General features: G+C 37.9%; 1 protein-coding gene and 1 non-coding gene across 2 annotated transcripts; one reads left to right on the forward strand and one right to left on the reverse strand.

Annotated features, from left to right (window-relative positions):
* The first annotated feature begins 898 nt into the window (after positions 1-898).
* LOC120284080 (cytochrome c biogenesis CcmF C-terminal-like mitochondrial protein) lies at positions 899-25,455 on the forward strand. The gene is given in 5 exon segments (XM_039290895.1): positions 899-994; positions 1,093-1,185; positions 15,268-15,422; positions 16,008-16,166; positions 25,044-25,455. Coding segments are annotated over 5 exon segments (915 nt in total).
* Positions 18,059-18,165, reverse strand: LOC120250826. Its single transcript, XR_005533161.1, has one exon. It is a non-coding gene; the product is annotated as a small nucleolar RNA R71 (small nucleolar RNA).
* Positions 25,456-25,935: the final 480 nt, after the last annotated feature.

Consider the following 25,935-nt stretch of genomic DNA (forward strand, 5'->3'; position numbering starts at 1 on the left):
GATTTATTTGCAATGCTATATTACAATTTAATATTTTTAATCTATTTAAAAATAATGTAGATGTTCTATTCAAATATTTTTTAGGTATAATGGGAAAACGTAAACGACTGAAGATTGTGCTCGCAAGTTATAGAGAAAGCTCTCAGAGCCAAATACAGCTTGAACAGTCTTCTAGTCAATCTGAAAATCAACTTCCACACCCTCAACAACAAAGAGAAGGTTCAACATCTATGTCACTAGGCGAGAATTAAGCATTTGTGGAAGCATCACAATTACAATTTGAGCAACAAACATCCACGAAGCCTTCGTCAGGTATAAATATTTCTGAATCTATTTTACATTCAATTTAACTTTTTTTACCATAAATAGTAAATGCTAATCAAGAATATATTGCTTAATATATAGGCACCCAAAAGTCTAGAAACGTTAGAGGTCCGACATGTAAGCTAGATGTTTGGGAAATGAATGCAGAAAAACGCATTGCTATTCAATTGAATGCTCAGTATATACCAATTGGTGATGAATCTTGTACTCTTAGTCGGTTTATTAGCAATATGATCCGAAAGTTTTCTTTTACGCCTATAGATTACACAAATTGGAAAGAAATGCAAATTAAAAAAATATCTGAGATGTGGGATGTAGTTGAGGTACAAAAATTTTATTTTTTAAAAATAATTTTACTTTTTTGATTGTTTGTTGATGCTAATATATTAATTACTTATTTTTGTAGTCAAAGTTTCAATTTGTTCCCTACAAGGATGAGAGTGATGAAGAAATCACAGAAGAAATGTTGCAGAAACAATTTGAAGTGGCGAAGAGTTAGGTACTTAAAAACATGAGTGGAAAATGGAGACAATGGAAGAATTACTTGAAATCTACAGGATTTGACCCAAGTAAAATGGTAGATGAAATGGCTGAAGAACTACTTGATTCTAGGGTGGATAAAGACCAATTCCAAAAAATTGTTGGATATTGGTGTTCTAAGAAAGCAAAGGTGTTGGTTCAATATGTTGTAAATGCTTTAATTTATTCAAAGGATCTTATAATTTGATTAATTATAATATGAACTTTTATCTTTTATTTTTGTTATAGGAAATTAGTATTATAAACCAAGAAAATCGCTTGAAATTGGAGGAGCCTCATTGCACAGGAACAAAGTCATTTGCTAGGATCATGGATGAAAAGGTAAGTTATTACAGTAGTTATTTTGATATAGCATGGATGTTTGACCTTAATTTCCTTTTCAATGAACGTTAAATTAAAATTAAATATCTAATTCTTGACCATCAAAATTTGTATTGAATAGTAAAGATGCTAATGGCATACCACCATCATGTTCACAAATGTATATCTTGAGTCGTACAAAAAAAATGGAACTATTGTTAGTGAGAAAGCAGCTGAAGTTGTGGTAATGTTTTCTTTTTCTAAAAATTTTGCAATGTGCTTATAGTATTTTGAATATCTTGGAACTTCAAACTTTTTAAAGATGTAATAGATGTTCTTTCATCTTATTGAATTACATAGAAACAAATGAAGATGCACATGAATGACTCTGGTGATTCTTCTAATAAAAACGGATGGTCTTGGAAACATGATGTGTACGCTAAAGTGAAAGGGCCTGAAAAAAAGAGGGCGTGTGCGTTGTGTTGGAGATGTTTATGCTTCATCTTCCAAATCGGGTTCATCAACCCAAAGAAATGAGGAGGTCTTAAGTTTGAAGTCATATGTCAATGGATTAGAGCAAAAAATAGAATTACAATCACAAGTGATTAATCAAGAATAACGAGTATTAGTTGCTGTTATTTCATTGTTAAATAAGCTATTTCCTAAAGAAAATATTAATGATGTCATGGGAGAAGTTAATGTTCACAAATAAAAGCCTAGGTACATCGATATACCATTTCCCTCGAATTAGATCCTTTTATGGACAAAAAATAATGATCAAAGAATAAAGAATGGACATGAAAAGTATTAAGAATCGTAAAACTAACTCCCTCAAATAGATCTTCAATGGTTATGGTTGAGAAGATCCCAAGGACGTTAAGATGGTGCTGAATCTCTTCGTGCGCCCCCACTAACAATATGCGTTGACTCCCTCTTGAGAAATTCACCGGAATCTGCTAAAATTAGGTTGAACCTTATCTCCAGCCATGCTGCACTTCAAAAATCTGACCGCCTCTAACCAAATTTGGCAAAAGAACCCTCATCAAAATAATAATACCTAGGTTTATTTATAGCCTGAGTCTGCCACGAGGTCACAATAGCCGTTGTTTGGGATGTTGTGACCTTAAAAATTTTCTTATCCCATAAGTCGCATGCTAACATGTCCTGGTTCTGGGTGTTGTGCATTATTACCACGATCATTATGTATACATCGGCTGTTGTAAAGGCCATTGTGGCTCTTGTAGTATTGTCTTGTGGGTTTTGCATTCTATCACGATTGTACCACGGCTGTGATGAGGTCGTGGTGGTGTTCTGGAACTTGTATTCTTATCAAATCTACCTCACATCGTCTACATATTCGCTCCTTTGGCACTAAAATGCAATTAAAGCCTTTAGTGATCAAAAGAGTGCAATTATGTACTAGTTTGGCTTTGAACATAATGAAATTACATGCTAGATGCAGTGTAAATGATATATAAAATATGCATGTTCAAGCACTTATCATAGCCCAACAACAAGACTGCCACTTCATACCAAAAATTTCTTTTATCCATCCTTTTCTTAGGCAATGATTTATAAAACTCTCAAGTTCAAAGATCCAAAAGAGAAATTTATAGGTTTGCTAAAAACAATGGATCCTCGTGAAACCAAGAACATTGGCAACAAAAACATAAAGAATAATTCAATACTAAGGCTGTTAAATCTTGAGATTTGAGGTAACAAATGGAAACCAATAAATTTAAGTCATAAATCTAAATTAACACCCACTCACAAGTTAAGATAAAATACAATAAGAGGCTCAAAAAAGCAATATATATATATATATATATATATATATATGAGACCAAGTAGTGTTGAAGGAAATATATGGTAACAAAGTCAACCCCTCGTTTCACTAAACTTTGAGGCATGCAAGTTCTCATGGACAAAGCATCAAACACCATCTGTGGGCATGAATCACGCATACAAATCCCACACTAACTATAGACTCATACAGCGAAACTCTCATCCATTTAAGAAACTTCCGAAATATCACAACAATGCCAAGCAAGACATTTTAGCAAATCCACCCAAAATTATTCTGCCAACCGCAAGAACATGCATGTGCATAAGTTTCCATGCTAAAATCACCATGAAAACCAAAATATATGATCACAATAAAAGATATCCATAGCAAAATAAATTGATTTGATCTTTAAGGAAAGAAAACCGACTCACCCATTAGAAAAAAATCTTCATCTTCTATTTCTTCTTTCTTATATCCTTTCTTTTTTGTTTCTCATTCCATCCTATTTTTCTTCAAGCATCTCCTCATCCTCTAAAGGTTTCCTAGACCTAATTTACCATTCCTCCTATTTCTCCAATTGGAAGCTCAAAGAAATTTAAAGAAAGCTCTCGCAGCTATAGTGATGATCTACAATATACACTATAGTTGCTCTAGGAACCGGCTGAAATATTAATAGTAATGGACTACAAAAATAGGATTATCATAATAACAAACTAGGCTCTTCTTTTGCCAAACCTAAGTTTTTTTCTCTCAAAAACATTAACATTAACCTTTCATAAATTACCATTCTTGTCAGCTTCATGAAAAATTGATAATACCACAAATTTTGAGCCCCACTTACATGACCCCTTAATTTGCTCTATAATATCATCACCACTACATAACTACACTTATGCAACAGTTACCTTGCAGGGGTTATAAAACTACTACTAATAGGCTATCTATTGTAGTAGTTTTGTAGCTGTTTTGTAGCGATTTCAATTGCTACAGGAAATTTTCCAAGTAAGTATTACATGTAACTTAATCCGTTGCAAAAACCGCTTCATATGAAGATAGATATGCAATAATTTATACAATCGTTGTAAATGTTAATAAAAGCAGCAATCATAATCGTTGCATATGCATTATAATATAGAGGTGAGTAATAAATGCTACATACTTATCATGATATGGAACTGTTTGCATAATTCCTGCAAAATAAAGCAATGCCTAAGGACCATTGCATATTCATTGTAACACAGTGGTTCTCAATAACAGCTACATATGTGTTATGATAAGTAGCAGTTTTTTTATAATTGCTTATTATGCGTTATGATATGTAGTGATTTTTTAAAATGGCAGCAAATGTGAAAATAATGCATAACCGTTTCATAAAATTTGTACTTACAGATGACAAAATCAATAAATCTAATAAATAAGAAAAAATATCATCTGTTTAAGATCAATGATATATATAAATAAATTAGAAAGAGTATTTTTACTTTTTCGCATATACTTTTGATAGTAATTTGTTTTTGTGTGTATTGTACAAGTCGCCTCAATCAACAATTAATTAATAAAAAAATATTAAAAATATTAAAAAAAAAAAAGTAAAATAACATGCATCTCTCCTCCTTGTTCCATCTTACTCAAGATCCATATTTATTTATTTTATTATAAAATAATTAATTTTATTTGTAATTCTTGGTCAATGTAGTAGTTAGGGAGAGGTATAGGTATATTTACAAGGACACACCCACAAATGGAACATATTTATAAAATATACATGTCATTTCGATTTTATGACCACATCGAAAATACCTTATATTATCAGAGGATATAAAATAATTAAATAAATAAATACTTTTAATAAGGATGATAATTAAAAAATCATAATTAAAAAAATTATAGTTTTGTCACAAAACGTTGTTTATTTAACAAACAGTGCCTTAAATAGTCATTTTTTTAATAATTTAAAAGATAGAGAAGAAGTGAGAGGCTTGCAGGTAATCTCGCACCCAACCCTTCACCCATCTCTGCATACTTATTTATAATATATAAGTAAGTATAAATTTTATGAAAAAAAATAAGTGTTTTGAAGTGTAATAAATAGAAAATTTTTCATCCGTTCCCACACCCAACCCCTCACCCATCTCTTCCTCCGTTGTTCCCAAACCCTCACAAACCCTACCCTTCCACACTGCCATTTCTTCTCCTCCTCCAATGACTCCTCTAACAACAACTTATGTTCCCGACGAAACTCTTCTAAGAAGGTTCATTCAATCCTAATCGGTTATCCGCTTCCCAAATTTCTTTTCAAAAGCTCTTAAATTCTATCTTTCTAGATCTATTGATCTTTTGTTATTTATTAGAGATTTCCCAATTTTTTTCATTTATTTTTAATTTAATTTGAAATAATCTCAATCTTCATTTTTTTCTAGTTAGAGAACTCATGAATCTTTGATTAATTAATTGATTTGTTTTCAATTCAGTGTGGATTTAGGGTTTGATTGGAGAGATAGAGGTTGGGATTTGGGCAAGGAAATGGCGTCGATTAAGAGGATAACAATGGGGTTCGAGCATTTCAAGAAGGAGATCTACTAGTGAGTTCTGCCTTTTCACTAATGAAATTCTCTACCTCGACGAATCTGGTTCTGTTCTCGGTTCCGCCCCAACATCCGCCCAATTGACCCTTCCCTTGATTCCCACCTCCTCGTCAGCCATCTCCGGCAACCACTCTCCTTCTCCGCCTCTGTCTCCAAGCTCATCGAGCTCCCCACCACCATCTGCTCATTCTTGGTCATGTAGTATGACTGAGTCTAGCAAGAGAAGAAGGTCAAGCCTAGGATTCTTCCATTAAAGAATTTTATCGAGAGCTTTAGATCCAGGGGTTCCAGCTCTACTTGCTGATCCTCGTCTTTTCTCTTGATCCATAATTGTAAGTGTTTTTCAATTACAACTCTTTAACGATTTCGTCTATTATTCCCATTTCATATAGATAGTTCTTCATTTTATTTTCTTTATTGATTCACATTTTTTGTCTTGTTGTGACTTTTTGGTTTGCAAGATTTTCAATATTGTTAAAGGTTACTTGAATGGTTTACTTGTTAAACTGCTACTCAGATCTCTCTTTGACCTCTATTAACTAGGTTTACTAATCTGAATTGTGCTAGCTTTCTTTCTTTTTACGGTATGCTTTTATTGTGGGTGTAATTTGTTTTGTGAACTGTAGACAACTCCTTTTATTTTTCCCATATATTTTGCCAGTAATACAGTTTGAAATAGTAAAAATGAAATTATAGGCCTTTTGTGTGACCAATGTCTCTCTTGTATAGAGTTTTGCCATTTTTAGTGGTTTTTAAATTCTTCTTGATATATTTTTTAGCTAATGACTTTCATCAATCAATAATTTTATTCCTATTTCTACATCCTATTTAACTGCGTTTATTGTTTTCTTTTGTACTCCATATGTGGTGTTCATTTATACAAAATAATATGTTGATAGGATGGTCTCTAATCAGATTACCAAAACTTTTACATTTCTATATTTGTTGGTTAGTCTTGGTTGGTAGAAACTTATATCAAAATTCTTTTACTATGTTTTCAATTTCTATAGAGAGCATTTTGACCACAATGTAAATAGGAAGTTAAACCACAATCTGGCTTTTCTTGTGAAACCTTTTTGGATTTGTGTTCTTTACCAATAGTTTGTTATGATTAATGTCTATGACCATGACAATGGGGCTTCCACATGCTTATTCAATTTTTTAACATCTTGATATGATAGATCCAACGTATCTAGAATACATATACAATTAAGGATACTAAGTCTTCTTGATTAATTAATCATTTTGTTGTGGTAGATAGTATGTTTAACTGTAATTTGAATTTTGAATAGTTATATATTGAAATAAGTCTTGGGTAAGCCTTTTCTAATAGTATCATTTCCCTATTTCATGCATTTCATGTAATGATATTATAGATTTATACAAATAGTTAAAAAACGAAAAGGGCCTTGGCAAACAATTTGGTGATGGTTAAAAAGCGTTGATTGTTTTATTTGCATACAAGTGTTTTCTTTTTCATTCTAATAGATAGTAGATTATTGAATGCGTATAAAGACACACTTGACTGATAGATGACCAATTCCAACTTGACTATAATAGAAGGAAAAACATAATCCCTTTCACTATGGCCATGAATTTGAATTTCTCTACTTCCATCTTGAACAGTTCATTAATTTTCAAAATGATATTGTTGCCTTTGAGTTTTCAAGTGTCATATAATATTCTTGTTTATCATGTTTTGTAGTTTTGAACATGTGATAAATATTTCATGGCTGATATTTTCTTTTTGCTCCGCGTGGCTTGCTCTACAAGCATAAATTGATGGAAAAATACTAGGAAAGGGTATTGGTTTAAGCATAGAAGAAGCTAAGATTAAGGTCTAAGAATCACCTTAATTAATGCACATTTTATTTGTTCAATATTATCCACGCTTCAAGCATCACAGGTGTCACATATGCTTAGTGGCCTTGTTTCGTTGTGTCACTAGACATTTGTTAGGATATTACTCACATATTACGTTTACTCATTCTGCTGTAAATTAGCTTTCCCTAAGCACTAGATTCGTCATTCTTTTGAGAAATATCTATTAATGAAATAGGATATGTTATATGCTCTAAAAGTTGATTAGATTTGTTCCATGTGCAATATTGGTATTGTCATATACCTCCTAGCCATATCTTAATTTTTCATCTTTGGCCTTATCTTATATTCATGGCCATGTTAGACAATTATAACTGCATTTATGTCAAACCGGTCATGGATTAAAACTCATCCACATCCATTAGACTTCCATGATGATACATATTGTAACTTTTTTTTGAACAATAACAATTAGGTTGACTATGTATTCATACCAACTAAGATGTTTACTTGTATCTCGTGGTTCATTAGCATTCCTCATGTTTGTTCAGAGTTGTAAAATGGCCTATGTAAGGCCATCTTCAATATCTTGGCCAAAGTTATTATTTACAGGTTTAAAATAATATATATAGTGAAATACACTCTTCAAGTTAGACCTGGGCATTAATGTTAAACCCTACCTAGAGGTGATCTTGGTTGGTAGCTCTATATACAATCCTGGCCTAGTTATACTATTAATTTATTACTCTTTCTCATGAATCTATGGTCAGTCCTTTGATATTATCTACATGATTAATAGTAGAGTGTAACTTGTTGTGGTGTGCCAACCTTTTTCTGACTTTCTTGCTTGGTTTTTGACTCATTCCTCATGTGTATCCTTTGTGTGTGAGTGTTATTGGTTGTATTTTGGTGTTACAATCTAAGTTGGGGTCAAGTGAGGGCAAGAAGAGGTGGGGAAAACCCTTGAAAGAAAGTCTAAGACCTTGTGGCCTCCCTTGGGGGCACAAGGGAGCCCACAAGGACTCCTAGAAGGCCTTGCGGCCTCCCTTGCGGGCACAAGGAAGCCCGCAAGGAGCCCCCAATGCTAGGGGTTCCTAGGACATAAAAACCTTTTTGCCATTTCTTTTCCCCTTCTTCTTGTTCTTCTTTATCCCCTTCTCTTCCTCTCTTTAAGCCCTCTTCTTCCACTCTTTAATCCTCTCTTTCCTTTCCTTGGATTGGAGTTAGAAGCTTGGAGATCTACTTCTTTCCCTCTTGTGAAGTTGTTTCCTTGAGTTCTGAGGAGCTCGGAGGTATGGTTCTCCTCCCTCTTCTTTCCTTCTATTTTGTGGTGTTTCTTTAAGTTTGTTTAGTGGGGAATCCTTGGTGTGTTGTTGTCTTGAGTTTAGAGTCTTGATTGATTGCATTTCCTTTGGTTTTGTTGAAGTTTGAGTAAGATCCTTCTTCTCCCAGGTTAGAGTTACTGTAGCACTAGTGAGTTCTTGTTTTCTTGATTTCTTTTGGCTTAGAGTGAAGCTTAACCCTTTAGAACTTCATTAGTAGCCTGTGGTGTTAGTTCGAGCAAACCCTAGAGTTGATTAGGGTTGTTTGGTAGAAGAAACCTAGGGTTTCTTGCTTGGCTTTTGTGCTAACAATTCTTGGTGTTTGTTGTGCTTTGGCAAGGAGAAGAAGCATTGGTTTGAAGCAAAGAGCTAACGAGGACTAGCATTCAAGGAAGCGAAATCATCAAAGTTGTGAGTGGGACTATTAAGCATAATTCTATTGGAAGAATACCTATATATATATATGTGCATTATGATGCTTGAGTAAGGCTTTATAGGTTTTATACTTGGATTTAAGATTTTAATTTTTCTTGGAATGAGTTATTATATATATATATATATATATATTTCTTATTTGAAAAGTATAACTGTTCAAAAGAAAGGATATTCGAGTTGATATTTGATTCAAAATTTATAAGTGAGATTTATAGATTCTATGGTTATAGATTATAATATCATGTATACCTTTGTCATATTTGGTTTAATTTCACCTCAATGACACTTTCCATTGTTATTAGCTCTTGAAATGTCTTTTATGGTATTTTAAAGCAATATTTGAATCATGATCAAGTTTATTCGCAAAGTTTGCCAAAACATTGTATTTATGTTTTGAAAACCTTATTATTGAATCATAGTTTCCAAGTTAATGTTTTGAGACTCTTGTTATGATATTAAATGGGTTTATGCAAACTATTTTGTGTTATTGTTGATGTTATGATTGAAACGAGTACTCAAGGATTATTGTTTTCTTTCAAGTGATGCTTATTTGATGACAGGTATTCATCTATGATGCTTTGAGAAACTTATTCCCTCTTGAAGTGGAAGTTAATTATGTGCAAATTTTTGAAATCATATTGAGATCTCTAGCATTGTGTTGATCTATGCATTGAGCCTACAGGTTGTATGTTACATATTTATTTGGATGGTGACAATGGAGCCGAGCTCCAGTACTTACTATAGTAAGAATTAGAGTTCCATAGGCTGACCTATCAGAGGTGGCATGGAAAACTCCCTTTGTGTATACCACACTTTCAGGAGGCGCCATAGAGATACTGAAAAGGTGTATTGTTGGGTTATTCGGAACCAGCACACAGGCTTCCCAACGGCCAATGTCAAAGATGCGTATCTTGATAGCTCCAGACATAACCAAGGCCCTGATTAGTGATGGAGTGTTTTGGAGGTTATTTATTATGTGATCGATCATCAACTTATTTATTTTCAAAACCCTGACTTGTTGAGTTATTGAAAAAAATGCATGATTCTGGAACTGTATTTGGTTTTAAATTGTTGATGTTTTCAAAAGGTTATTATTGGTATATTACTTATGCAAACCCAATTTCTTGTTTCACCATTAGTATTTATGCTATCTTTGTTATTGTTAAACTTATGAGACATTCAACATGTTAGAATTAATAAACTTTGAATTTTATAGGTGCTATAATTATATTTAATTTAGATTGTTTTGCTTTATTTGTAGTATTATAGGTGGTTTAATGTTTAACTTATTTTATAGTTTGAACTTGTGTTTGGTATTTCATAGTTTTGTTGTTTTAAACTCTAGTGGGGTTTAAAGATTTCTTTGTACTATTTTTTTTCTTTTGTTATATTGTGTTAAAGATCATTATTATGTGTAATTATGTTCTGAACTAGTTATATTATTAGCAAAGTATTTATTTTGGTGATTTATGATTATTATATTTTGTTATATTTCTGGTGGAGTTGTGCTAATCCCCTTACAGAGTTGATGTGGTTACTCATCCCCTCTTTCTTCTTCCCAGGCTGTTGCAGGTAGTAGTTGAGGCAGTGCAGGTGTGTGCTGAGCATTTGCTACCTTCCTATCTTCTGTGTATCGTTTTAGTTCATGTATGTTTAATTTGGTTATGCACATATGTGTTTGAGTCTTGGATCCACTAGTATGTAGAGAACTCTATTGCATGTTGTTATATTTAAATAACTCTTAAACTCTTGTGTATCAGCTTTTGCTACTATTATTAGTGTTGCTTTCCTACGTGTTTGTGAACTTCTCTTTTCTATTGTCACATCCGAATTGCGTGTGTGTACCACAAGTGCATGGGTGTCAAAGTAATAAAATATTCGGTGAGATGGGTAGTCAAATCCACAGGGAACAGAAGTATTAGTAGTAATCACTTCTTAGTTATCTAGTCGAAATCAAGATTGTGATGAATGAACTTAATTGTAAGAATAAGAAAATTACAAGCAAGCAAGGGAAAGTAGAAAACAAGGGAGATCTCAATCAATAAAGATGAGATACCCGGGTAATGCTTCCCCTAGGATCTAGACATGAAGTGCAACAACACTTACTAAATGTTCCTAAACCGAGTTAAATGAGTCGAGGTAATCCAAGAACAATTGGTTCCTACCTCCAGATCACCAATACTAGTCCCCTATGAAGTCTCAGTGGAGAAATCACTCAATCTCAACACCTCACACCACATATGACCGCAATAAGCTCTAGGGATACCTAGGAGTGCAACCGATTCCTAAAGATAGACCTAACCCTACTTCTAGGAGAAAGATCCCTAACCCCCTACAAGGTCCCGGGGGAGAAATCTCTCAATCTCACACCTCACACCGAATATGGTTGCATAACACTTAGGGAATAAGGAGATAGGAAGCACTCATTAGAAGGGAAAGGGGATGCTCCACTATCTCATGACTCACCCTCTCAACCCTCTTTAATCTTGAAGTTCTAACCCTAATGGAGACCTCTGTCTCACCAAGGCAACAAATCATGCATTAACAATCAACCACAAAGATTAATATGACATGCAAGCAATGAGAAAACAAGATTAAAACTCAAATAAACTCAAAATTAATAGGAAACATAAAGTAAGTCAATATAAAAAATAGGATCCTAGGGTTCACATGCCCAAATACCTACTAGGGTTTAGCCCTCCATGGGGTGAGTTACAAAACAAAGGATAATACAATAGAAAGCAATGGAAACCATAGAGAAAAACCTCCTCGAATTCGTGATGATGGCCTTGATGGGTCGCTCAACGTCTTGAAGGATGCTTCTCCGAAGCAAGGATGCCAAATACCCCCTCGATACTATAGTGAATGAAAGATCTATCAAAGTTGGTGAAGAACCCCCCACCCCCCACAAAATCGCCAAAGACCTCCTCTTGAAACCCTAGCCGCTTTGCCCTTCGAACGCTAGAAAAAAGTCTCCAAAAAGTAAGGAAAAAGACTATTTATAGGCCTAGACCGCGACTGTCACATGCCTCCACGCGCCCAAATCAGATTTCATGCGCTTGCTTGGGCTACAGAAATTCCCACGCGACCGTGTGGAATTTTCACGAGGTCGTGTGAACAGTGTTTTGCTATAGTAAATGCTATAGTGTTTCCTGCAATACTCTCCATAAAAACGCCGCTCACATATTCTTCTCTTGAGGCCACATGATTGGGCACACGTCCATGTGGTAGGTCATAAGACTTTCTTTTGTCAAATCCTCATTTAGAAGGTCTTCCATTCTTCAAATAGGGTAAGGACATAGAGATGTGACTGCCTTTGTGCCCTTCCAACTAGCAAATTGGCTTGAATCCTCTTGGAAGTTGGCACACACCTCCATGTACATAATCTCCTCTTGTGTCTTGATCTTTAGGTTGCACAAGAACTTCCAAAATATGTCTTTATAACCTATCTTTGCTTCTTTTTCTTCCTTCAAGGCATTCACAACCTAATTGCACAAAAGAACCCCAACTACACTATATGAGATATAAACCATGGTAAAAAGGATGCTCAACGCATATAAAACATATAGAAAAATATGTCTACTTAAGCACTTATCATCTTTACTTATTGTTGTTGTCATTGTTGTTGTTATTACTTCCGATGGGTATTATTGTTTTTCTGTATTTGTGTTGGATATTGTTAATTCTAGGTTTATTGGTCAGCCTTGTGGCATCTCGAGGGTTGAGTGACGGGGTGTCCCTCCTCTGGATTGTCACAGCGGTTGTCACGTCCTATGGCCCACGGGTCAGGACATGACACTTGTTTAGGCAATAATTGGTGCATCCCCATTAATTAATAAGTATGCTAGTATTTGTATTGGTGGCTTCATTTGCAAATTTGTTGTGCTGTAAGCAATACTGATTTGCGTCTAATACTAGTCTACCTCTCCAATCTTAGAGTTGATGTTTAATTACTAGAGTCTAGAACTAGATTTTTGTGTCTTGAAAATTGCCATTATGGATTTACATGCAGATTTTTGTTGCTGAATTTAAATATCCATCTTGGCTATCGTTTGGTGCAATGAAATTTCGTACAAGAATTCTCGATTGCAACCCTAGAATGGTATATACTCATATTACCATCCAAAGATCTCAATGTGTATTATATACTTTATATGATGTTTGTTAGGTTTTTTTAAAACATGGTATATTTTCCAATCAAAAGTTAATGAGCTGGTATTTGTCCTGCATAGCCTAGATACAAGTAGGATTGATTTTCAAACATCAATGAACTTTAAATAGTGATCGATATGTGGATCAATAAAGTTATGCATATTCTATGTATTCAAGTGAATCTAATGCTACTAGTATTTTGTACAGATGGAGCACATTTATGATATTCAACTATTTGCTCAAGGGAATATTGGCCTACATTAAACCAATAAACTCTCATGACTGTATCAAGCATCTTTTGTGTTTTTAATTTTTAAGGTTTTTTAAATTTAGTGGCTATTACGAATTGTAGCTGAATAATAAAGTGAACTACTTAACAATTAGGTGTTGATTAATAATTATTATTATTATCATTGATGGGGGACAAAAATCATGGCCACAACCATCCCGATCATCCACTACTAAAGGGCATTCAACAATGGCAATTGAAGGCCTTCTCTTTAATTAATGATGAGTGAATTCTTCATGATGGTTGAGTTGCATCCTATTCATTTTATTATAATTGGAAATTCACTACATCTATTTTTGTGATTAGATAAGAAGTTAATAAATTAATGAAGTAGTCATATTAATGTTGAGAGCTTTGGAATGTGAGAGTGGTTGACTAGCTCTGTCTTGGTCTTTGGAAAATTAGTTTGATCATGTGGGTTTGATTGATGAATTAAACTTTTCATCACACCTGGTTTTCATTTCTTCTTCCTTTTTTTTATTTTTTTTTTTGTATTTCTTCTTTTTTTAATTCATTTTTCTTTTTGTTATGTTCAAATTTAGATCCTTGTTTCTTTCATTAGTGTTTGTTTACATAGTTTTGACATGATTTTTTTTGTTTCTCAAGACTTATCAACCCTTATTTGAAAAGAAACTACACAATTGATTCCTAACATTACTCTTCATCAACATGACTAGTTAATAGCTAGTAAGGACGCTCCCACTAATTGCAATGATTTGTGTATATTTGTTAGATTAATACTTGTTTAATGCAATATCACTTGCTAGTTTAATGTAATAACTTCTCTAATATTTTGATATTAAAGGCAAGCATGCAATTTTTTTGTTTTATTTGAAATTTGTTATGAATTATGATTTGCTAATTGCTGTATCCTATAAATATACGTAATGCCCATGGAACTTTTTTTTCTTGTAAATAGTTGAAAGTGATGAGTAATAGAAATAGAAATTGGATGGCTTTCCCAAGAGCTTGCAGCATATATTAGCGGAGTTGATAGTTTTCTAGATATGGTATTTCAAAGGATAGCGCAAGGAAAAGAAATTTTTTGTCTGTGCAAAAATTGTTTGGATTGTAATTGGTATTATAGAGAAATAGTAAGAGATCACTTGATAGTCTATGGTTTTGTAGAAGCCTATACTGAAGGATTGTCGATGTATTCTGAAGGATTGTCATCACGTAGTGAAAGACTTGATCCTCTTGATGACATGGATGACATGTTGCGACATATATGTAGAGATGTATCAATTGGAGAGCAAAACCTCCCACGGATTTGCAAAGGTCCAAATACAGAGGCAAAAAAATTTTACAAGTTAATGGAGGAAGGAAGACAAGAGCTTTATCCACTGTGTAAGAGCTTCTCAAGACTTTCTTTCATTGTTTGATAATATTTTTTCAAGTGTCTCCATGGCTAAGTAATGTGGCATTTGGTGACCTTCTAGACTTATTAAAAGAGGCCTTTCCTGATGCTACAATTTTGAATTCTTTTAATGAAGCTAAGAAGACAGTGAGAGATTTGGGTCTTGATTACAAAAAAATATATGCATGCCCAAATGATTGTATTTTGTTTTGGGATGAGCATGAAGAAGCAAATAATTGTCATATATGTGGTGTGTCTATGTGGAAATTGGAGGATAAATTTGCAAATGATAATGCTAAATCCCCCATTTCCCCACTAAGGTTTTATGATATTTTCCTCTTACTCATAGGCTACAGAGGTTATTCATGTCTGAAGAGACAACTACTACAATGAGATGGCATGCAATATATTGTCCTAATGATGGAAATTTGAGCCATCCAACTAATGCCAAAGCTTGGAAAGATTTTGTTGATTTGCATCCTGAGTTTGCTCAAGACCCTGGTAATGTGAGGTTGGGACTTGCATGTGATGGGTTCAATCCATTTCGAACGATGAGCATTTCTCATCGCACATGGCATGTTGTGTTAATTAATTACAATTTACCACCATTGGTATTTATCATTCCGGGTCCTAGATCACTTGGTAAAGAACTAAAGCACTTATGGGTGATTGGTGTTGAAACATATAATGCCACAACCAAACAAGCATTTCTAATGGGGGTGACATTATTATGGGCAATTAGCGACTTCCTAGCTTATGTTATGTTATAAGGATGGAGCACCAAAGAAAAGTTAGCATATCCTTATTTTAATTATGGGTCTTGTTCCATTTATTTGAAGTATATTAGAAAAATATGTTACATTAGTCATCGGAGATTTTTAGATTAAAATCATCCTTAGCGTCATAACAAGACATCATTTGATGGTATTGTGGCTTTGAGAGATGCCATAATCCACTTGTCAGGTTTGGATATTGCATAAAAATTATCAAATTATGTGAATGTTTTTTGCAAGACACAGAAAAAAGAAGCCACATGATAAGAATGATACATGGAGGAAAAAGTATATTTTTTTTGCTTGCCATACTGGGCCGCTAGAAATGTTGTATTTCGTTTCATTCCCGTTCTTCATTTCCTTCTTTTAGAATCCATGGGGGACTTGTCATATTTTGAATTTTTCTGTGGTTTGCTCAGGTTACAATTCTTTCATACTCTCTTCTCTTTACCACGCGATAGGTCAACGAAGCGTGAGCGGGCGTGGAAAAGGAAACGCTGATAAGTGCTTGTGTGATAAGAATATGAACTGCTCTTTCCTTATGATGAGCATTACTTTTATCGGGTTTTAACGCTAATATGTGTGTATTTATGTTACTTTCATACAAATAGGGTTGTGAGGTAGAATATTAGAGAAAAAAGCCAATATGGATCGTAAATGCACCAATTGGAGGAAATCTTGAGAAGGTTCAAACGCGAAGACATAAGTCGGGTTCGAAGTGTAAGAATATGTGCCAACCTCCTCGTATTCAAGTTAGCATAACGATTTGGAGGGGCACAAGGGCAGTCACATTCAAGCATTCTGGCTTGTGCATGTATAGCAAGATCTCCACCAACATGTCCGTTATTTAAGAAGCAAAGCGATCTACGACGGAAACGTGTGCCTGTTTACGTTACCTCAATAAAAGCATATTTTCGGGAGTGTTTTGGGCAATCACTGTAGCAGGGTACTGCAGCAATACTTTAGCAAAACACTGTAGCAGATACTGTTCACAGTCGGCCAAAGAAGGAGTGAGACAGAGAATCCACACGGGCGTGTGGAAATTCCACACACCCGTGCGAAAAACCCACAAGGGCACCCACATGGCATGCGGATTCCCAATTTCAGCCCTATTTAAGGCCGATTTCAGCCTCGATTTTAGCATTCTTTTCTCTATATTTTCCCTAACTTGAGCGAGGGTTGCGGCTAGGGTTTGGAGAGGTATTAGCTAGGGATTTGGAGAGGTTCTACAGCTCCGACATCACGCTCCGTTTGGAAGAAGGTTAGTGGGAGAGCTTTCGTCTGCACCGATCCGGCGAGGGTATCGTAGGCCGGACAAAGGGACCCTTAGACGAGTAGAGGACTCTCCACAAGACCATCACCATGACTATCGAGGGGGTTTTCTATGGATTTTTTGCTTTTACATTTGGTTTCATTGATTGTAATTAGCTCCATGGAGAGCTAAACCCCCTAGTGGGTACTTGGATATTTGTGAACCCTAGGATGTATTCGTTTCATTGAACCTCTTTATTATGCTTTCAATTAATTGATGTTTTATTTGAGTTCCAATCTTGAATGCTTGATTGTATGAATACTCCCTTAGAGTGACACTAGGGTTGAGAGTTCTTGTTGGTAACCCTTGTGAGTGAGTGACACACCACGAGAGTTAGACAAAGCTAGATTGGAGAGGGTTGAGAGGGTGAGTCGAGAGGTAGGCGTTGCCAAGTTTTTGCCGCCGTTGCCGGGGAGTAGGCGTTTAGAGATACTTTGCACTTTGTTTTCTTATCTATTCATTCATTCATTCTATTTTACATATTCTTTTCTATCATCGTTCTGATTTTTTTTTTATTTTTTTTTGGTACAGTTCCAGGTTATGACCCAAGGGAACCCCTCAATATTGATTGAAGGAGATCCCGAGCTTGAACGTACACTTAGAAGAAAAGGGAATGAACCTGTGTAAGAACCGTCTAATCTAGCTGATTTGAAAGTAGAAGAATCTCAAAACATGGCAGAACAGAATGAGCAACAGCGGATATTATCCGATTATGCCAGACCTTCAGTATTGGGGACACAATCGAGTATTGTGCATCCCTGGATTACAGTTTAGAACTTCGAGCTAAAGCCGAAATTCATCCACATGTTGCAACAATCCGCACAGTTCAATGGTTTGGCGGATGAGGATCCAAACAATCATATAGAGAACTTTCTCGAGGTGTGTGATATGCTTAAGATAAACGGGGTGACGGATGATGCCATCAAGTTGAGTGCCTTCTCATTTTCCTTAAAGGGGAGAATGAAGCAGTGGCTACACTCATTACCTAGAGTATCAATTACCACATAGGAGGAGATGGTAGAAGCTTTTCTGGCCCGTTATTTCACTCCTAGAAAATCTGCAAAGCTTAGGAATGAGATCTCATCCTTTGTACAGTCAGAATCAGAGTCTCTATTTGAGACGTAGGAAATGTTCAAGGAGCTCCTGAGAAAATGCCCATAACACAGATTCCCGAAGTGGATGATTGTTCAGACCTTTTACAATGGGTTGAATCCGAGTACAAGGCATCTCTTGGATACGGCAGCAGGAGGTACCTTAGGTAGCAAAAACCCCGGTGAAGCCCGTCAACTAATTGAAGAAATGGGGTTAAATAGCTACCAATGGAATATTAGGGAGAAGAAAAAGGTGGCCGGGCTCCATGAGATAGATGCAGTAACTTCATTGGCAGCTCAAGTGGAATCATTGAGTAAGAAGTTAGATCTTCTAACTTCGAATAGAGTGGCGGCCATGACTACTTGCACCGGGTGTGGTGGAGGACATGCTCCCTTCGATTGCCCGATCTCTATTGGTGATACATCTTCGGTTGAGAATGTCGATTTTGTGGGTAATGCAATGAGGAACCAAGGGAATCCATATAGGAACACCTACAATCCAGGTTGGAAGAATCATCCCAATTTTTCGTGGAGCAACCAAGGTCCACAAAAGGCCATGAGGCCACCGGGTTTCCAACAACAACAACAAGCCCCAAACATGGAAAACCGAGTTTCAAGTTTGGAGACCCGAATGACCAATTTGGAGAAGGCCTTGACTAGGTTTGTGCAATCATCAGATACAAGGTTTCGATCAGTTAAGGCTACAGTTCGTAACCACACCGCTTCTTTACACAATCATGAAAATCAAGTGAGGCAGATTATGAAGTCTCTATCAGAAAGGCCACAAGGAAGCTTGCCGAGTAATACTGAGACCAATCCTAGAGAGCATTTGAAGGCGATCACTTTGAGAAGTGATCGAGAGGTTGAAGGTAGGCTTCCGAGTGAGAAGCCCAATGAACATGCACCCGAGGTCATAGAGGTCGAGGAGGGAGCAAGCAAAGAGAAGGAGATGGCACCCCCACCTTTCAAGCAAAAAATCCCTTATCCCTCTAGGTTGAAGAATGACTAAAGGGATAAATAGTACAAGAAGTTCCTGAGTTTATTCAAGCAACTCCACATCAATATTCCTTTTGTTAAGGCATTGGCCCAAATGGCTAATTATGCAAAATTCTTGAATGACTTATTGACTAACAAGAGGAAGTTGGAGGAGAGTGCTTAAGTGATCTTAGATGCGTCTTGCTCGGTGGTGTTGCAAAAGAACATGCCGAACAAGAAGAAAGACCCGGGAAGCTTCATCATTCCATGTAATATTGGCAATTTAGGTGAAGAAATTGCATTAACAGACTCAGGGGCCGGTATCAACATCATGTCATACACCTTCTTTCAGAAGCTAGGCTTGGGAGAGCCTAGGCCCACTCGGATGACTTTGCAATTGGCGGATCGAACGGTGAGACATCCGAGGGGTATCATTGAAGACGTTCTTGTCAAAGTGGGCAAGTACATTTTTTCGGTTGACTTTGTAGTGCTAGACATCGATGAGGATAGGGATGTACCTTTGACACTTGGAAGACCATTCTTGCGGACTCCCAAAGCATTGATTGACATGGATGGCTGTTGGAGACGCACGTGAACCGAACAAACTGGATGCACCATTGCTAGGTGATCCCAAGCCCGATAACTCGCCCTCTACCTTGAAGAGGCTTTGGTCTTCATGCTTTCAAGCTATGGGTAAGAGGGCAACCTTCATCTATGAACCCCCGTGAGGTAAGATAAGGTACGTCAAGCTTAGTGACGTAAAACAAGCGCTTCTTGGGAGGCAACCCAAGTGTTTACTGTTTTCTTAGTTAGTAGTTTAGTGTTTGCACAAATAAAGTGTTGAGTGTTGGTATCTTGATTTTTAGATGCTTCTCCTGTGTTTTATTGTGGGTTTTTATTGTCATCGTGTGTTTTCATGTGGATTTGGCAAAGTTTAGGTTGTTTTAGCTTATTTTTCGTGTTTTCTCTTGTTAAAGTTGCCATGTAAAGTAGGCTCTGAGTGTATAGTTGTGTTCAGAAATTTTTTGCAGTGCTTGCAAAGTTTTCTAAGTGTCCAGAGAAAACACACACCTGTGTGGAATTTCCGCACGGCGTGTGTTTTTGTTCAGAGCTCATCCAGAGACGGCACAGGGGCGTAGACACGCCCCTGTGAGTGACCTTGTGATGGTCCATGCCCGTGGGTAATTTCCGCACGGGCGTGCATTTTCCTGCAGAGACTTAGCAAATTATCCCAAGAGCACACAGGGGCGTGGACTCGCCCCTGTGGGCGAACCTCTGACAAATGCACCGGCGTGGGTATTTTCCACACGCCCGTGCGGGTCTTTGTAGAAGAGCTATCTCCATCCCGAGAAGACACAGGGCATGTGCGTGCCCCTATGAGTTGGGCCTGTGAATGTCCACACCCGTGCTGAATTTCCGCACGGGCGTGTGGAACACTTAGCGATTTTTCTCTGTTATACAGAGAAGCCACAGGGGTGTGCGACTGTCCCTGTGCGTCGGGCGCACAGGCATGGGTATTTTCCACACACCCGTGCAAGAGCATTCAGAGACAGTGAGGGTCTTCCTGAGAGCGCACAGTGGCGTGCACTTGCCCCTGTGAACCTCTCCTGTGGAGGCACACGAGCGTGGGTAATTTCCGCACGCCCGTGTGGATACGTAGAATTTCAAGAGACGCGAGTTTTTCTTTAAAATTTTTGTGAACTCTTTTCTTCTTCATCTCCAATCACCCAGAACCCACTCCTGATCAACTTCTCATCCCCTCACCGTTGTTTTGGAGGATTTTTCTTCACATTCCATGCCGGTTTTTGAAGTGTTCACATCTATTTCATCGGTAAACCTTTTTATCCTTTTTTCTTCGCCAATTCTTGTTTTTAGCGGATTGAAAGTCTAAGTTGCATGTATTTTCACTTTATAATGGTTTATGCATGTCTGGACAGCGTTTAACAGTGGTTTTGAGTTGTATTTTTGGATGATTGTTGTGCAACCGTGCGGTTTTCACGCCCCGCAGATCCACACGAGCGTGGATAATTTCCACAGGCCTGTGTGGAATTCTACAGGATGTTTTTCTGAGCCCTGTTGATCGTTTTCTCATCCAATTTTGCAGATATGGCACCTCGAGCAAGGACGCATGAAGTTAAGCGTCTCCGAGATACCCCGCCTGAGGCAATACACATGGAATTCTCGAATCCCGAGCATTAGGCTCAATTTGAAAGATTATCAACACTCGGTTTTGGTTGGACTCGCTTTCTAGATTTTCATGTGCTGAGAGATATTCAGCGGGGTGACGAGCTAGCCGATGAGATTGATGAGATGCTAGTAGTAGGGAGCTGGAGGAGGTTATTGACGATCCATGAGCTAGCTTTCCACGCAGTGACACTATAGGTGTTGGCGTCTTTCGAGTTTGATCATCCGTATGGGAGAGTTGACACCATGGATGCTATACAGTTCTGAGCATTCGGACATCTATTCTGCATGAGTGTCACCGAGTTCTCTGTTGGTATGGGCCTGTACAATGGCACGTACACAGGTACAGAGGAGTATAGACGTCTGCCGATGGATTTCCCAGGTACAGTGACTCCGCATCAGGCATACAGGGTTTTGTGTGGACATGGACAGTATAAACCGGGAGTGTCTAAGGCCACCAGCCTATCTCGGTTGAGCTACAAGTATTTGTACTCGGTCCTCAGCAGGTCTGTGTCAGGTCGAGGCAATAACACAGTTGTTTTGAGCAGGTAGGACTTACTTTATCTATACTCCATGGTCCACAATGTGCCGATTCATTTGGGGCACATAGTGGCAGACGTTTTGAGGCACCAGGGCCAGTTTACGATAGTGGGATTATTATTTGCTGGTCCTTACGTCACCAGACTCATCTTGGGGATGGGCTTGATGGACGCTATACGTGGTGCTGAGAGGACGGTCGTGCCTGCTCCTTTGGGATTTGAGACGATCAGGTTGATGGGGTTGGTACACAGATGTGGGCCTGGGACATATATTATAACTGCATCTACCCCAGAGACCGCTGGGAGCAGAAGGGATATAGCGGAGGGTCCCCGACAGATTCCTGGGCCTCAGTTTGCACAGACGGGGACCAGAGCACCCCCTGCAGCACAGGAGACATTCTGACGATCAGTACCCATTTTTACTCATCCTTAAGACCATGATCATATTGGGAGGCTCGAGAGTGCTGTGGGAGAGCTTCAGATCGAGATTGCAGAGCTCTGGGCTATACAGACCGCACAGTATACTGAGATGTTGGCCCATTTTGACATGGTACAGTGGCTATTGATTAGAATACCTCCGGCCCCTCCTGCATCCCCACCACTATGCCCACCTGCACCTTTTGAGTACCCAGCAGCAGTAGCGGAGCCAGAGCGCGGCACTGACACTTGATTTATTTTCTTTCATTTTTATTACTTTTTGCATTTCATTTTGGACTTGTATACTCAGAAAGGACTTTCTTTCTGAGTTTCTTTTCATATTGTTGTCTCGAGTTGTATTCATTGCTTTATCTTTTATATACTCTAGTTATTTTTGTTTTATTGAGCTTCACTGAACCCCCTCGTGTATGCGTGCAGATGATCTTGTCATCATGGGAATTGAGACTTTGTCATGGGCACGGCCAATGGTGATTCAACACTTGGCCCTGTGTGCTTCACAACCCGTTGGAACATCACTACCAAGGATTTAGCTCCATCAAATGTAACACTAGGAGTCAGGGGAGTATGTTTTTGATTGCTTCTCCCGCATTTGTTCTTGATTGATATACATTATGAGTGAGCTTGCATGTGTACATTGGGGACAATGTACAACTTAAATGTGGGGGATTTTCATAGTGCACACATCTCTTTTATATTAATTTTGACTGATACACATGCTCACATAGCCAATGGCGGTTCACCTTAGTTGTAATGATTTTATTCTTGAGTTTAGGAGAATTTTTAACATTGAATGTTCTCATGCTCTAGTTTTTGCTTGAATTTCTAGGAATTCTTGCCCGATTGACACTTGTTGCACTACTCACTCTTTAAACTCTTTTGGAAACTCATGTTCGATATTAAAGGGACTAGTTATTGTTGTTTCTTTTGTTATTTGTGATAAAAATGAAAAAAATGAAAAGAAAGAACAAAATAGTTTTATTGTTTAGTTGTGCTTGTTGGGTGGAAAGAGCTACCACCTATGAAATATGAAGCTACTCTCATAAGTCGGATACTAGTTATGCCCTAATGAGAGAAAGAGCTATCTTATAGGATGAGTGAAAGCTACCACTCCGGTAGAAAGAGCTACCACCTTGAAAGTGTGAAAGCCACCTTAGCGGCCGCTTTGGAAAGGGCTACCTTAGAGGATGTGTGAAGCTACTACCATCTTTGAAATTCTTGTTATCTTTTGTAGAGAAATAAGTCCCTTGTACTTAGAACTTTGAGGAGTATACTTTGGGTTGTTTTGAGTGAGTTCACACATTTACATGATTTTGGGTTTGTTATCCTTTTGATTCAAGTTTTTAGCTAGAGCATTGATTTTTCGTATTTAGTGTTGAAATCTCCCTTATTGTAGCAGGGCACTGTAGCAAATACAGTAGCAAAACAGTGTAGCAGGTACTGTTCATAGCCAGCCGAAGAAGGAGTAAGACAGAGAATCCACACAGGCGTGTGGAAATTTCACACACCCGTGTGAAAAATCCACAGGGGAGCCCACATGGGTGTGTGGATTCCCGATTCCAGCCTTATTTAAGGCCGATTTCAGCCCCGATTTCAGCATTTTTTTGTCCATCTTTTCTCCAACTTGAGAGAGGGCTACGGCTAGGGTTTGGAGAGGTATTGGCTAAGGATTTGAACAGGTTCTATGGCTCCGATGTCACGCTCCGTTTGGAAGAAGGTTAGTGGGAGAGTTTTCGTCGGCACCGATCCAGCGAGGTGTATCCTAGGCCGGACAAAGGGACCCTTGGATGAGTAGAGGACTCTCCACAAGACCATCGCCACGACTATCGGAGGGGTTTTCTATGGATTCTTTGCTTTTACATTTGATTTCATTGATTGTAATTAGCTCCATAGAGAGCTAAATCCCCTAGTGGGTATTTGGGTATTTGTGAACCCTAGGATGTATTCGTTTCATTGAACCTCTTTATTATGCTTTCAATTAATTGATGTTTTATTTGAGTTCCAATCTTGAATGCTTGATTGTATGAATACTCCCTTAGAGTGACACTAAGGTTGAGAGTTCTTGTTGGTAACCCTTGTGAGTGAGTGACACACCACAATAGTTAGACAAAGATAGATTGGAGAATGTTGAGAAGGTGAGTCGAGAGGTAGCGGAGCGTCCCCTTTCCCCTCCGGTGTGATTTATTCTACCTTTATTTCCTCAAGTTTTTTGTGGTCATAGTAGAGTGAATGGGCTAAAGGATGACCTTCCGCTGGGGCTTAGTTGCTAGTGCAACGGAGTGAAGCGTTGAATTAATTTTAGCATCTAGGGCTTAATTGTGGCTAGGGACCTTCCACCTGGACCAAAGAGTTAGGTCTACATATAGGAAGAGGATTTATCACTTGGAATCCCTAGAACTCATTGCAATTCTATACGAGTGCGAGGTTGAGAGGTTATTCAACTTCTCCTCCGGGACATGTATAGAGTTAGGTATGGTTGACCTTAGATTTGGGACCATGTATTTAAGGATCTCCATGACTCATTATTGCATCAGTTAGGAAGTATAATAGAGGGTTTTTGCACTTGAAACGATTGTCCTAGGCGGAACAATATCCGAGTAACCCATTTATATCGATTGCCTTACCTTCTCCTTTACTTGTGCTCTCTTTCTTGTTCTTTTACTTTGTTATTTCATATCTTGTCACACATATCACTATTTATCTTTCACTAAGTTAAGAAACAATTTAAGTATTTATATTCCCTACTGCCTATGGATACGATACCCCACTCATCTGGGATTTTATTACTTCGACAAACCCGTGCACTTGCGGGACATACGCAAGGGGCGTTGTCAAACGCCAAAAACTTCGGCCTAACGGGAATGAACAATGATGAAATGACAAGATGAGGTGCCTCAGGCACCCCCATATAGAAAGAAGGGTCAAAGATTTTGGGCCTGTAGCTTTCCCCGTCCCCCCTTCGTCGAGTGGTGCTTGTTTGTGGGGTGTGCCACAAGAAATCGGGCTTGAAGCTCTCGCCTTACCAATGAGCCGACTGCTGATGGCTATTGGTCATGACTACTACAATAAAGTGAAGATTGATCTTCCTATTTCACATGGAGGAGTGGTACATATTTATGTTGGGTGTTCTTCTATCGTGCGACCTGTGGCCCACGCCTCCTATTTGTTCCGGGCGGGTGGCGTGAACTCTAATTCGATCTGGGTATTCAATCCCACCGTTGAGATGCTCAGTTGACTCCTTAACCTTGATAGGAAGATGGATTATTCCAAAATTCGTGCGTAAGGGTAAGGAACTTTGGATGAACTAATGCGAATGGGTGTCAGCCTCAATGCTTGGAAACACCCAGTGCTGACCACACTAAGAGACACTAAAGCACGGGTAATGCCAGTTGGCAAAGTGGCGTTAAGCATCCCTAGTGGTACACAAAGAGAGGTCGTGATGATATCATCTACGTCCGTGTCGCTCCACGTGGAGTAGATCCCGCATCCAACCAACCCTTTTTTTTTTACCAGGGAACGGGGGAATTCCCACTACCACTGGCAGGCTAGCCAGGCCATGAGTGCGGTGGGAACGGGATTCCCAAAAAGCCAGCCCAACCCCAGCTGGAGTCAGCATAGAATGAAAAAGGGGACGGCCCTAATGTTGTGTTGGCAAAGAAAGCGGGTTGCGGGCGGATAAAAGCGGACGTGGGGATTCGGGTTCAGCGTCTTCGTA

This window comes from Dioscorea cayenensis, chromosome 19 (assembly GCF_009730915.1).
Source record: "Dioscorea cayenensis subsp. rotundata cultivar TDr96_F1 chromosome 19, TDr96_F1_v2_PseudoChromosome.rev07_lg8_w22 25.fasta, whole genome shotgun sequence".
Classification (NCBI taxonomy): Eukaryota; Viridiplantae; Streptophyta; class Magnoliopsida; order Dioscoreales; family Dioscoreaceae; genus Dioscorea; species Dioscorea cayenensis.